We start from the raw sequence: 13,365 nt of genomic DNA, 5'->3' as shown, positions 1-13,365 counted from the left end.
AGGTTGATATTAAGAGAGTGAATGTAAAAATTGTTAAAATAGCTTCGGAGCATCTGAATTAATCAGTGCAAAATTAATGTAAAATGAAAAAAGGGTGGTGAGAAATATTGATAAAAAGAAAATTGTTCATTTCATGTTCTGAACTCAAATGTGAATATTTTTACGTTAAGATCAAGCAAAATATGCCTGGAATATAAGAAACGTACTTGATTATTGCAGTGATAGATCACAATAGATAGTAGATGGTAGATCTGCAGCAAATTGTAAAGCCATCAACTATTTATGCATTATACTGTACCTTAAAGTACTGAAGGAAAAAAAGTTTTGTTTTTTTCTGTTTCCTTAAAATTAGACTTGGCGCACCTTGATCTTCCAATTTCTCCTAAATCAATAAACAGCCATCAAAAAGTGCTTTCTTTCCATTTCTCTTCTGTGTTTCCTTTATCCCTCCCTCAGGGCTGCAGTGCAACCATGTTTCTTTGTGATGTTGATTGATTTGGGGGCCTTTAGGTGTTACAGTGAGTGATTGTGGAGAGGCAAAGAAGACACAGTTCATACAGCACTGCCTATAGGGCTTGGCTATCATCTTACACATGTAGACAAGAATGTTTTTTATTGTATTACCAAACGATTGAATATTATTCTTTGCATATGTCTAACAAATCACTTTAGTTTTAATAATAAATTGTACAAGACTCTTTCATTCTGTCAATCAGAACATATTAATGAGTAAAGAAGAAAAAAAATAGAACCCAAAATTGCAATATTATTTCAGCATTTTACCCTACTGCCCTTTTTGACACAACTAAAGTTATTTTAGCGACTTAGACTGAACATAATAGCTTTTATAGTTGGTACTTTTCAGATGAAATGCCATTTTAACTAAGAGCAACAAATATTTTTCATTGTGAATAGCTCTTAGTAAATACATGTTCAATGCAAATGCAATGTCATTTTATAATTTATAACACAAACCCTTTTCACAAAATATTTCACAACCGGATTAAGAAACCTTTTTGGCATCTTTGTGTGTTTTCTACAAAAAGACCAATGTGGTGAGTGGGGTATATTTTAACAACTGTTAAAATAAATTATGCCTCTGCCATAACAGGCATAATTGCACCTCAACAATCATTTCTGAAGAGTCAAATAAGAAGGTGAGACGTAAGCTATAATTCAAATTTTGAGCATTTGCTTAATTAACAGTAGGACACCAAGTTTGTCAGCCGTAAGACACAGAGTGTATATACATTGCTCCAGAGTGATAGAATGGTTATCTAACTTCTTCCCTCTGGTGTTGACTGGAAAAATGCCATTGGTATAAGCTGTACTAAGAGTACATTCCTAGTGAGCCTAACTATATAGACAAGAAATATCCTGGAGACTTGAAAATGAAAACTAGTTCTCTAAATGACAAATTATATCTAAAGAAAGTTTGATTGATTTTACAGAAACATTGAGGGAGTAGTTTTAATTAAATCTACAGTGTGCCACCTCTCCTTTCCTGATTATATTTATATGCATTCACACCCTTATTGTTGTTGCTGAGCGCAGTGTTCCTGGATATGTGTACTGAGACAAAATAATGAAAAGGTCACATCACATATATTTTTCCTTTGCATTCTCCTCCGCCCCAGTTTTAGTCTCTCATAATTTCATAACTTAAACTTTAAACCTTTCTAATCTCTGCCAGTCTTCATGTGAAATGTAATGCTCAGTCACACTTGCATAAACAGACATGGTTGCAGGTGAAACAGCCCCTGCAGCTGTATTTGTGCCCACTCTGAAGACAAAAACAGCAGACAGAGCAGAGCTGAAACTGCAGAAGTCAACTGCAAAATTTCTTTCTGACAGTGATGTGGAAATGGGGGTAAAAATTTGTTTGCCTCTGAGATTTCACATAGCACAATTATTTGCTAAGTTACATACACATAACATTTTAACAGTACAGAGACCTGCTTTGCATTCCAGGTGATAAACTGTTTATTTACATAATGCTGCAGTACATCTAACTCCTTCTTTCCAGTGTAAGACCTAGCGTACATCCTTTGAGCATAAAGGCAGGTAAAGAAGATTAAATTTTAGCTTTTTTAAGTTTACAAGCATTAGAAATGACAATAGGAAGTTGGAAGTATTGCTAAATTATCAACAGGACAGAAATTATTTTAAGACATCTAATGATTGTTAATGTACTCTGTGACAGTATATATTGATCTATCAGAAAACGTTGGATATTACTGAAGACCTATCAGCTCACTGTAAACATAACCAGTATAACCATCACAAAATGGGCCAAAGGAAAAGCACGCAACTTCAGAAAACAGTTAATTAGCATCAAATTATTATATATAAATGCATAAACTGTAGACCTACAGGAGGTATTGCACACCAGGTTTAGTCATGGAAAACCTTGATTAGTGCCACCATCCCTAATATTTTCCTTTTGAAGGAGCTCTGAGAAGTCTACTTCAGAAATATACTTCAGAATATGTATATATTAATGGATTAAATGTTATAATTTACTTTAACATGTTTCAGCACATTTGCTCTTGTGTAAGTATGAACTGTACCATCACAGAAGTACTTTGACAGTGTCAGTTTTGCTATAACAACATGCTGTTTTAGCATAAAACTGACAGCACATAGGAGCTTTAGCAATTATGACAAACCATGTACCCTTCATTTACAGCTCAAACACTTTTAATAGTTCTGACTAATTGAATTGAGCCAGAAGAAACATTATCTAGTGAAAATATTTTGGTATTTTCCAAGACATTCAAGTTATTTCTTTTCACTGGCAACCACTGAGAGGCTGCTTTGATCCAAGAAGAACCTGAAGATCTGTTCAAAGTAGCTGCTAACATGACTACAGTGTTGAAAGTAATAATTATTTGGTACAACACAGTCAGATTTCTGCCTTGAAATGTTGGGGAAAAAGCTTCAGTTGAGGGGGATGCGCCAGACAATACCAGCCACATGTTCAGCTGCTGATTAGTGGAAGGGAGTGCATTCGCAAAGAGCCTCAAGAGCTTGATAACAACCATGTCAAGTTAAGAGGCAGAATCTGTCTGCGTTAACAAGCATTGTAGCAATTTTTCACATCTTTGTGACTTGAAATAATTCTTATCTACCACATTTTCCCTCACGATATCAAATGTACCATGACATTGCTTGGTAGATGGAGAGAAAATGTCAAAAGCAAATGAATAAATATTTCAAAAGCTTATCCAAGATGAACAATGGAGACATTTCCCTCTTTCTTGTGTCAGTCTATTTTATTAAATATGTGTTCAGCTTGACACTGTACAAAAGCTTGTTGATCTTTTAATTCCTAGATTTTCTTGTATTTTCTTGTATTTTAATGTGAAACCTTTTGTTTTTATGTTACTGCTATTATATTATCTCTGATACCTGAGACTTTATTGCTCTCCTTTTCTTTTGCTCGCACTTTACTTTCATTCTGCATTTACATTTCAGCCTTTTTCACTTCTTGCAGATCTTTACTATTACAATAAATGAACATCTTTGATCTCGAGGTACTAAACAGTTTTTCTATAAACCTTTCTTCTTTGTTGGATGATGTGTCATTTCATTGCCTTGCTAACAGCGAGAGAGTGGCAAAGAATGAAATGAAGCTAGCAGTCAGACAGGACTATTGGAGAAAAAGTTGAGAAAGAGAGATATTAAGGCAAAAATCTAACGGCAAAAATTAAATCAGGAAGAGGACAGAGGCGAGGAGTATTTTGCCCATTTGTGGTCCAATCTTGTCTAACCAATGCACTTTCCAGTGATTTTCATATATGACACAGTGCTTCCTTTTTAGCTCATCTGTTTAACCTCCATCTGTCCAAACTTTGTTGTCAAATGTTTGCTATGTCCAGCGTCTTGGGTCAACCACCAAACTGCTTTTGCTGCTCTTGTTGTGAATTAATTTGCCTCAGGACAGTTGCCTGCTCTTAGTTTTGTGCGCTAGTGGATTTTTGTGTTTGGTTTTCCAAATCATAGTGGGTTAAAACAGCAGCGTCTGGGTAATTCAAGAAATAATTTTACAATATTAAAATAGATATTTTGGAAACTGACATGTTTTCGTAAACAGCTCAGCTTGTTGATGACTCATCATGCATACGGGGGTGGGGTGGTTGAGATCTTTTTGACATATCTATGTCAACATTAATTAACGTCTTTGCATATTTTTATTTATTTATTAATTATAAGGTGTGAAATAAGGTGAGATGTTTGTTTCTAAGTGGATTGTGTGTGTGTTTATGCATGCTTTGACAAAATATCACTGGTCTCCAGTTGATTTAGCTGTGTCAATCCATATCCTGCAGGCCCTTCTGTCAGCATTCATCACACCATGAACACTTTTCTTTTCGTGAATATGCAAACACTCTCCCAGCCAATCAAAACACCATTCTGTTCTGGCACACAGGGTAACTTTTGCACTGGGCATGTATGAGTGCAGTTTCTTGCAAAAATATTCACACTCCTAGAACTTCATTACATCAATAAAATTGAAAGTCATTTATTAGCATTTAATTTGAGAACACAACCAATCTAATTATTATGGAGAATTATTCATGTTTTTTTCTTCAATTAGAAACCAAAAATGTTCTGGTTGCATTTGTATCTAGTCCCTATTATTATTACAGCCAAACAAAATGTGGTGCAACCAATTATAATTATATACAGCACAGAGTCCACCTGTGTGCTAGATTTTTAAAGTCTACATACAAGAGTTACAGTATTTGAAAGACCTTTGTGATATGATAAATACAGTAGTATCATGAAGTTGAGAAGTACACCAGATAGTGATGGCAGTGTCATGCTTTAAGGATGTTTTCTGAATTTGTCAGAGTTGATAGAAAGATGAATGAATCTTAAAAGATGAATCCCTATAAGAAAACCTTTTGAGTCCTCTCTCAAAATCTGAGAGAGAACTGGATATCCAGACAGAATTTAACCAGAAGCAAAAAATAAAAATAACAATCATAGGGCAAGGGGGTGATTATTATTCCACATAGTGTTTTCAAATAGCTTTTCTACTTAATACATAAAATAGTATTTTGAAAACTTGCATTCATCAGGGTATCTCTGGGCAACATAAAAACTTGTTCAGCACATTTCTTCTGCAGAGACGGCCTCCAGGCCGCTCTTTAGTGATGGCTGATGATTAATTCCTTTATCTTATCCTGAATTTGGCTCCATTTTTGTATGGACTTTGCACTGCTTCATATTGAGCTATTCCCATGACTTCTGTTCATTTTATGACCTATAGAGTAAACAGTAATCGGGTAGTAATTTTAGGAGATATTTTTGAAAGCAATTATATTTAAGAAATAGATCTGCCATGATTTTTAGTTTCAGTATTCTGTAATACTTTCTGTCCGGCCTACAGATTAGCTTCCTGCTGCCGATGGTAATTACTTGCCCTGCCAAGGCTCAACTGCACACTAACTGAAAGTGGTCAGCTTAAAAAGCTTAGTTTCCAAGCATGCTGCACTATTTAAACTCACACACCACATCCACACATGCACGGTATCTCCCTCTCACTTTTCAGAAGTCCATTCAAGGCAACTAACAAGGCCTCTGGTCATGCTTCACGCTTTGCAGGGGCCTGAGAAGAAATATGATGTGCTGTTGCACTAAATATTCTGCTCAATATGGTTGCTAAAGCAGGGCACTGACAGTGTGGAAGCTGATTTATTCCAGCCATTCAAGGTGAGGAATTTAAAGTCCTCATGGAAAAGCATGCCACAGGCTAGGTGAAGTTAGCCCACTGCTTTCACTCTTACAGGATTTATGGTCCCTGGAAAATTATTCCTCAAACTTTTTCTCTTATTTTCACATTACAACCAAGAACTCCAGTGTATTTTGATTCATTTTATATACGCGTGTAACACCAAGAAATAGTGCACAACCGTAAAGTTGAAAAGAAATTGCAAAAATGCAAGCCTACAGCTGGCCATCTTAACTAATATGTGTAGATGGTTTAGATGGATTTTCACGATACACTCCATTCAATCTGACTGATCTTGACCTGTTTTGCAAATAAAAATGAGCAGATCTTTCACTGTATGTAGAGACATGCATAATAAGGAATTAAATCTGATATCTGTCCTTTTTTATAGCAAATATTTAAAATATGTTACTAAGATTCACTGTTACTCTTGTACAACAAAAATTCAAGAGTAGTGACACAAACATCTGTTTTTTGCCCATTTAAACGTTGATAGAGATTCAATATCAGCACATTGCTTGCAAGCCAGTGACATGACATGCATTTTAACTGGAACAATTCACAAATACAAATTAACTTGCTACTACATGCTGTGCTTCTCATCAGTCTGTTTTATGATCCAAATAATGAGCTCTTTGGGAGAGTTGTTTCTTTAGGCAAATATCCCTATTAGAAATAAGGAAATTTCAAATTCATGAAATAACCCATTTCCTAGTGTATTACTATGCATGTGAAATGATGGCTTGTTCAGCATTTTTATTTATTGCATTATTGTGTTTTCATTGTAATTCCAAGACAGTTAAAAGATTTTCTGAAGAAACTGGAATGGCAAACTTAATTCCCTCTTTTTCATTTTTGTCCTTTTCTCTTTGTATTGCGTTATACATTTTGTTAAACAGCAATGCTTCAGTTGCTTTTGAGCTTAAGAACACAGTTAGAGGTGGAATAAATATGCCCTGTCTCCTATTCATTACATACTGGAAAAGGGATGACACTTCCCAGTACAGTCTCCAGTTTTCTACCACAGAGACTAGAATGAGCCGTTGTCTGTTTTTCAGTAATTAATCATTAAAAAATTGAATATTTATGGAAATATTTGTTCCTTAAATTCTGATTTGAAACAAACTAGTAAATAATTGCAGCTGTTAAGGACATTCAAAGTATAATTTTAGTCACTCCTCATCTGTTTCAAATCACAATAAACATTAACCATCATTTTAATACCGTGTAACTTAAGGTAAGGAAACCTCTCCTAAAGTTTAAATGACCTTACTCAGACTATCAGCATTAACAGGTAGTAATAAAGTTTTCTGAAGCCATCCAGCAGCACACTATGACAGCATAATCTGCTACCAACGAGAATGTAAAACTGTCAGTCTCAGATAAATTCATCAATGGCTGAGGTGATAACTCACTAAAGTTATAATTTGTCCTCCTCCTGCTGGGTACTAAGACAGACACAGGCCTTGTGCAGGGACTCTTAGACCCCGGAGCCCGTTGGCTGTAATTGCTTGTCAAGGGACAGACAGGGGTTTGACAGAGGCGTTTGTCATTGAAATTTGTCCGTTTCCAGCTCTGATGGGATTTATTGGAATACACTCTGGCCTATTTGTCCCTTTATGTCTTAATAAAAGAATGTGGTTTTGAGGCATTTAATGTTGACACTTCTGTGAAAAGTTGGAACAACAGCTATCATGTGTTGATATGTCTCAATTAGGCAGGTTCCAGATTTAGGGTTTCAAGTTGTTAAGTTTATTTGAAGGGGCCTGCAAAAGACCGACATTACATTGTAATAAACATGACATAACATCGGTCATGAACATGAAGGAGTCTTCAGAAATGTTTACGACTGTTGTGTCATTTGGTAAATAATGACACTTATTGGAACTTTTAATGCAACTTTGTATTACAAGTGTCAATACTTACCAAATGACAGACTTTTAATGTAACTTTGCACTAAAAATGTCAATATTTACTGAATAATCCACTTGTAATGCAATGTTTAATGCAAAATGGCATTAAAAGTGTCATTATTTACCAAATGACATTTCGTTACAACAGCCATAAATATTTCTGAACATTTCTTCATGTTCACAGCAGGTGTTATGTCATGTTTATGGGATTCAGTCATCACCACTGAATAAACATTGAAAGTAAATTTTCTTCCATCTAAGCAACTTAAAATTATTTATGAAAAGTAAAAGGTAAATGCATGTCCACACAAAGCCAGCCATCCATTCATCCATTCATCTTTTAATTTCTGAAATCCACTAGTTAATTTCTCAGCTCATCTCTGGGCTAAATATATTATTAGATTGACATATTCATATAAACTTTATAAGAACTTTTGTCTTTATAAAATATACTAAGGTAGCAGAATACTTGGAAGAAAATGTCAGTTACATTAAAAAAAAGTCAGTTACCTAATTTGCTGACAAATGTATTTTAAGACATAAATATGTCACCCATCGGAAGGGACTTTTATGTCATTATCTGTATCATAATGAACAAAAATAAAACACAACAACACAACATTAACCATTCACAAATGTTGAGCCGATGAAGCTGCAAACTTTATGGTTGCCAGGCTCACTGTTTACTATGCCACCTGTTTATCCCCGTTCCTAGCTTTTTATTTACCTTCTGTCTTTCCTTCTGTGTTCTTCTCTCCTCTCAGTGCTGGGAGGTATGGAGTCACGTGGTGTGCTGAGGAAGATCAGTGACATGTTGGAGGTAATTCTGAAGAGGATGGACACGCTGTCCAAACTCGACAACAGCTCAACGTCGGATGCAAGGCGCCTGGATGAGCTAAGCTCTGCTATCAACAGGTATGAAAGCTGCCTTATGAAGGGCCGAAGGTAGTCCACGTAGACAACACTCCTATTCAGTCTAGAGATGGCCAAAAGGCCTAAGTACCCTTAAGTACCCTTAAGTACCCTGGTAATGGCCTCAACGCATCTCACAGTTGCACAATTGTTCCTTAGACTTCGACTTCGACTTAGACTGACTTTGTTGTCATTTTCAATGCACAGGGTGTATACAGAACGAAATTTCGTTGCATACGGCTCAGGACAATGTTTGAGGTTCCAATGTTGTGAGTAAAATAAAATACAGTATAAAATATGAATATAAATCTAAATATAAAATATAAAGTGCAGGACTGACAGTAAAATAGAAGTCCACCCGTCTCTCCTGCACCCCAATGCATGCCTGATAAAGCACATGTGCATTCAGTGCTGCCATGTCAATCATGTTTGCCAGGTTTGCTGACCAGCTGTCACATAGTGATGGAACCTTGGTCACCCCCCGCAAGATTATGACTGAAATAAATGCCATTAGTTCTTGTGAACTAAATAGGTGAAGCAGTCACCTATTTATCCTCCACAGCACAAAAGGCTGCATGCAAATTTGCATGTGCAAAGTCTCCCAGATCTCTTTTGCTTACACTTTTTGCATGATTTTTTTGAGGTGGATCAACACAATTAATTTGGTTAGTTTATTTCTAAACTGTCATTTTATACCCTCTTAGCTTTATTTCAAAGACAAACATTACTCATTTCTTTTAGAAAAACCTTTGCATACTTTTTGAAACAGATTGTATGTTTTGCAAACTCTATGTACATTTGGCAAAATGACCTGGATAATGCAGCACAACATCATGGATCAACTGCAAAAGGTCACATCTCACCAAAAACACTTCATGTATGCTTCAAAACTAAACTGAAGAGCATTACCTACAGGAGACCTGATCTCCTGTAGGTATCATAGATACCCACCCCCAACATGGACTATTCACATCCCTACCTTCTGGCCTGACGGTCAACGACCACATGTACAATAGAACAATAGAAGAATAGAAGAATGGATGAATGGAGGCTAATTTGAGCCATCAGAGTCGTCAATTTGGACAGGGTCTTAAAAACCCTGCCAGGTTTTTAAGACCGGGTCTTAAAAACCTGGCCCTCCTAGTGTTATACTACAAGCATTTGGTGAAACTGTACTCAAATTTATAAAACATACACTAATGGTTATTAAATGAACAAAAAATATTTGTTTTGTTTTAAAAATGTCCAGCTTTGGCTCTGACTTCCTACAACAGCTCAGCAAAATCTAAGAGTAGCAAGTATTTTCTATGATATGTGACTTTTTTATTGTTATTATTATTATTATTATTAGCAGAGCTCCTCTGTTTATAACACTTGGAAGCAAATAAAAATAACAATTTACAGCTAAAAGGCATAAAGCACAAGCCAAGATGAGAAAACAATGACAATGCAACTCAGAAAGTGACCAAAAAATATTTACCCTAAAACCCTTGGGGTATTTCTTTAACTCCAGTGAGTATTTCATGTTGTTGGATAGTTTTAATCAAATATTGTGACAACAGACTAAAAGGAGGCTCGTTATTTTTCTCCTGGTGCTGCTTGTTTTCTTATATACAGTCGATAGTCATGAAATTAGTAAAAAGAGCAAGGGGGAAATATGTAGGATACGTCAGAAGGTCATAAATCAAGGTTATTAGTAATCAACGCAAGGCAGGGTAGAGCGCCTCCTCTATCGTTGCTGTAACATGGCTGCCATAGGCTCATCATTCTTCACAGACCATGATTTTGAATTACACCACAACATGCTATTGATTTCTGCTCCCAGGATTTCACCTCAGATGTTGTCTTAAAAAAAAGAAGAAAAAAAAAGATATTATTTTCTTTTCCATTTTTATCCTGATCCAGCCATAGAAAATGGATAGCATATTCCTTTAAATCCAACCATGCTATGTTTAGTAACCTAGGTAATGGATTGTTTAAAGTTTAAACCCGAAGATCCTACACGTGTATATAAATGTAGATAAAATAGACTCAATAAATTTCAGTCATGTTATTGTTTGATGTTTATAGATCATTCTGGGTCTAAATATCAGGTGGTTGAACTAGTTTGTTGCATCCCAGAATGGTGCTATTTTTTACTTGGTAAGCACTGCTGCAGACACAGATAGTCATTTCTTCCCTTACCCACTTCATATTTTACTGTATTAATTTAAGCCAATTTTTCCATGTAGGAAATGGTAGAGCAATGTTTGGAACCGACAGATGGATCCTACTCTTGACTTTTCAAAACATGATCACATAACTTTAGGGCAACATAACACAAAAATAGCATATTTGCAAAATGGAATATGCCCAAATAATAAACTAAAATAAATTTTTCATAATACATTGTTTTTGTGAATTTGTCTTACCAAAGTCAAAATAAATTCAATAAATTGCACAGACCTTGTTTTAATCCATTTTATAATTTTAAACATAACTCTGGGATTAACTGGGTTAAATCCCCTCGCCTCACCCAAATCAACCCAGTTTTAAATCGATCTATATTTGACTTCAGATTGGACTGTTGGACTAGTAACCCAAATTGGCTTGTTTTCCACCATGCACTTTTAGGGGTGTTATAGGAAGAGGACAAGAAGGACGCTTTAGTTACGTATAACAGGGGAAACTGGAAACATTTAGTGTTCAGATCATTTTTGAAAACTCACTGAATGTGCATTCAAATTATTATTAAAAAGATAAACCGGGATTTTAAAAAAAAGTAGTTAGAATTTGGATATGTAGTAGATGTTAATAAAACAAACTAAACAAACCTGATTGGAACACAACAAAAAAAACTAGATCAGGAAGAATGATCAAACTTTTACTCCAAACTAACATTGAAATCCGTAAACAATTGAATTAGAAAAGGACAAAAGAGAAGTTTAAGGTCGGACAACATAGCTTTTGTCTTGTGTCGTTAGAAATTGCACCTCTTTTTTTCGTTTACAAAATTGCCTCATGCATTCCTCTATTTCATTTCGATCACTCTCATATTTGATTGTGGAAATTGCCCCCATTACGTCCCAATCAGGGCAGACAGGAAAGTCGTGCTGCTCCAGGCTCTTATCTAACTTCTCCTCCTTTCACTGCATCCACACCCAAACATCCTGTCTTCTCTGTCTAACATTTTCTTTATTCCAAATTTTGTTTCCAGACAGCCTAACTAAACTCAGCAGGTGTGATGTGATACACACTGACAGCAGCCCCTTTCGCTTCTTCAAACCTCGTTAAATGATCCTCGATAAGCACTCAGGTTCAGATCCGCGGAGAGGCGCCAGAGCGGAAAGATGGAACGATTAATATGGTCTGACGTTGGTGTTAACTGCAATCAATGTCTAGTAATGGGCTGTTTAATGCAGAGGAAGCTGTTCTCCTCTTGGGCCATTACAGAGAAGTAAGGATGTAATGGTCTGTTGTCAGTGAGCCGTACCAGCATGATGCATCCATGTTTTACTGTCCTGAAGGGATTTAGACTAGATTTAGGGTGAGCGTGGTAGAGAGTTATAGTCAAGCTGTAATTAGCTTTAAATCAAACTTCAATCAATGATAATTACTTTATGACTTGACCATATCCACTGTGGATGTTAGACATGTTAGAATGTAATACTCATGGTTTGTGGGTTTGTTGTCTTTTTCTCAATGCATGTCTTTTTTGGTTTAATTCTCCTCTGTAATGGACCACAAAGAAAATCTGATTCAGACACAACACAGGAACCAGCAATTTAAAGCAAATGATTAATTTGATCATGATAACTTAATTGGTTGCTTGAATTCTTCAGGAAATGTGTGAAGCAGGGCTGCACTTAAGAGAATGTAGGCCCTGAGCTGGAGATATTTTTTCCACTGAGGGAAAAAATACTTTACTAATGCAAATTACTGTACATTAAGAGGTAGTCCTATACATCCGCAGTTATGAACTGGTTCATTTTAGGCTTATTGTGTGTTCTACCCATTAACTTTTCTCTAAAATGTGCTAAAAACTGTTTAATAATTATATTTGTTTAAAACAGTGACTGCAATCTCACAGACGTGTGGCAACACTACTGCTCCTAATATTAAAAACAGTATTGACTGCTTATTACAAAAAAGCTGAAAAATTTGAAGAAAAAACCCCAGAAATTGAGTTTTTTTAGTTTTTACCCAGAGCTTCTCTGAAGCTACAACTGGATTCTTCTTAGTATTTTGACATTTTTTGGCAGACTTACTCTCATCTGAATGTTTGAAAAGTCTTTTATTTATACTCTTGGTGAATATCAGGAAGCATCTGAGTACCATTGACTTATTCTAAAGTTATTCTAAATGGATGAATTGTCAATATTGAATTTTGTGTTGCTTGATTTTCTTTATGTTACTTGTGTGGATTTTATTTTTGTGGAATTATTGTTCCAGTTTTAAGTGTCCTGATATAAAATTTTGAGCAGGTAATTTTTGATAGTCGCAGTGTGAGAATGACATGGACGGTAGGATTTGCTTGACATCCCTTGAGACGAGCAGCTATGTTATCAAAGCAGAAAGTTTCCAAGTCTGTTCATTCATTCTGTCATTTACTTCCAGTCTGACACCCAGTCTGTTGGGATTTTTTAACATAGTTGGTCAAAACGTACAATAGTTATCTTCTTTACTCTCCCAACCATGACTGTCTTTCCTGTCTTCCCATCACCCACTTCTTATACTTCATTTCCAAACACCCATACAGAATACAGTGCAGCAGAGTGTGTGAGTATGCGTTTGTCTGGGGTAAGACTGACAAGGTACAAG

At 35.7% G+C, this 13,365-nt stretch overlaps 1 protein-coding gene across 2 annotated transcripts in view; it reads left to right on the top strand.

The window, feature by feature from the left end:
• The window catches only part of LOC114145485 (alpha-1,6-mannosylglycoprotein 6-beta-N-acetylglucosaminyltransferase B-like), a 116,904-nt gene that overhangs the window by 26,568 nt on the left and 76,971 nt on the right, over positions 1–13,365 (top strand). For both annotated transcript variants that reach the window (XM_028019088.1, XM_028019087.1), the window contains exon 3: positions 8,418–8,568. In XM_028019088.1, the coding sequence (XP_027874889.1) occupies positions 8,418–8,568 (151 nt within the window). The remainder of the gene's footprint in view (positions 1–8,417; positions 8,569–13,365) is intronic.

The sequence above is a fragment of the Xiphophorus couchianus genome, chromosome 5 (assembly GCF_001444195.1).
Source record: "Xiphophorus couchianus chromosome 5, X_couchianus-1.0, whole genome shotgun sequence".
Lineage (NCBI taxonomy): Eukaryota > Metazoa > Chordata > Actinopteri > Cyprinodontiformes > Poeciliidae > Xiphophorus > Xiphophorus couchianus.
Note: the sequence above shows the minus strand (reverse complement) of the source record. Positions and strands in the feature narration are given on the sequence as shown.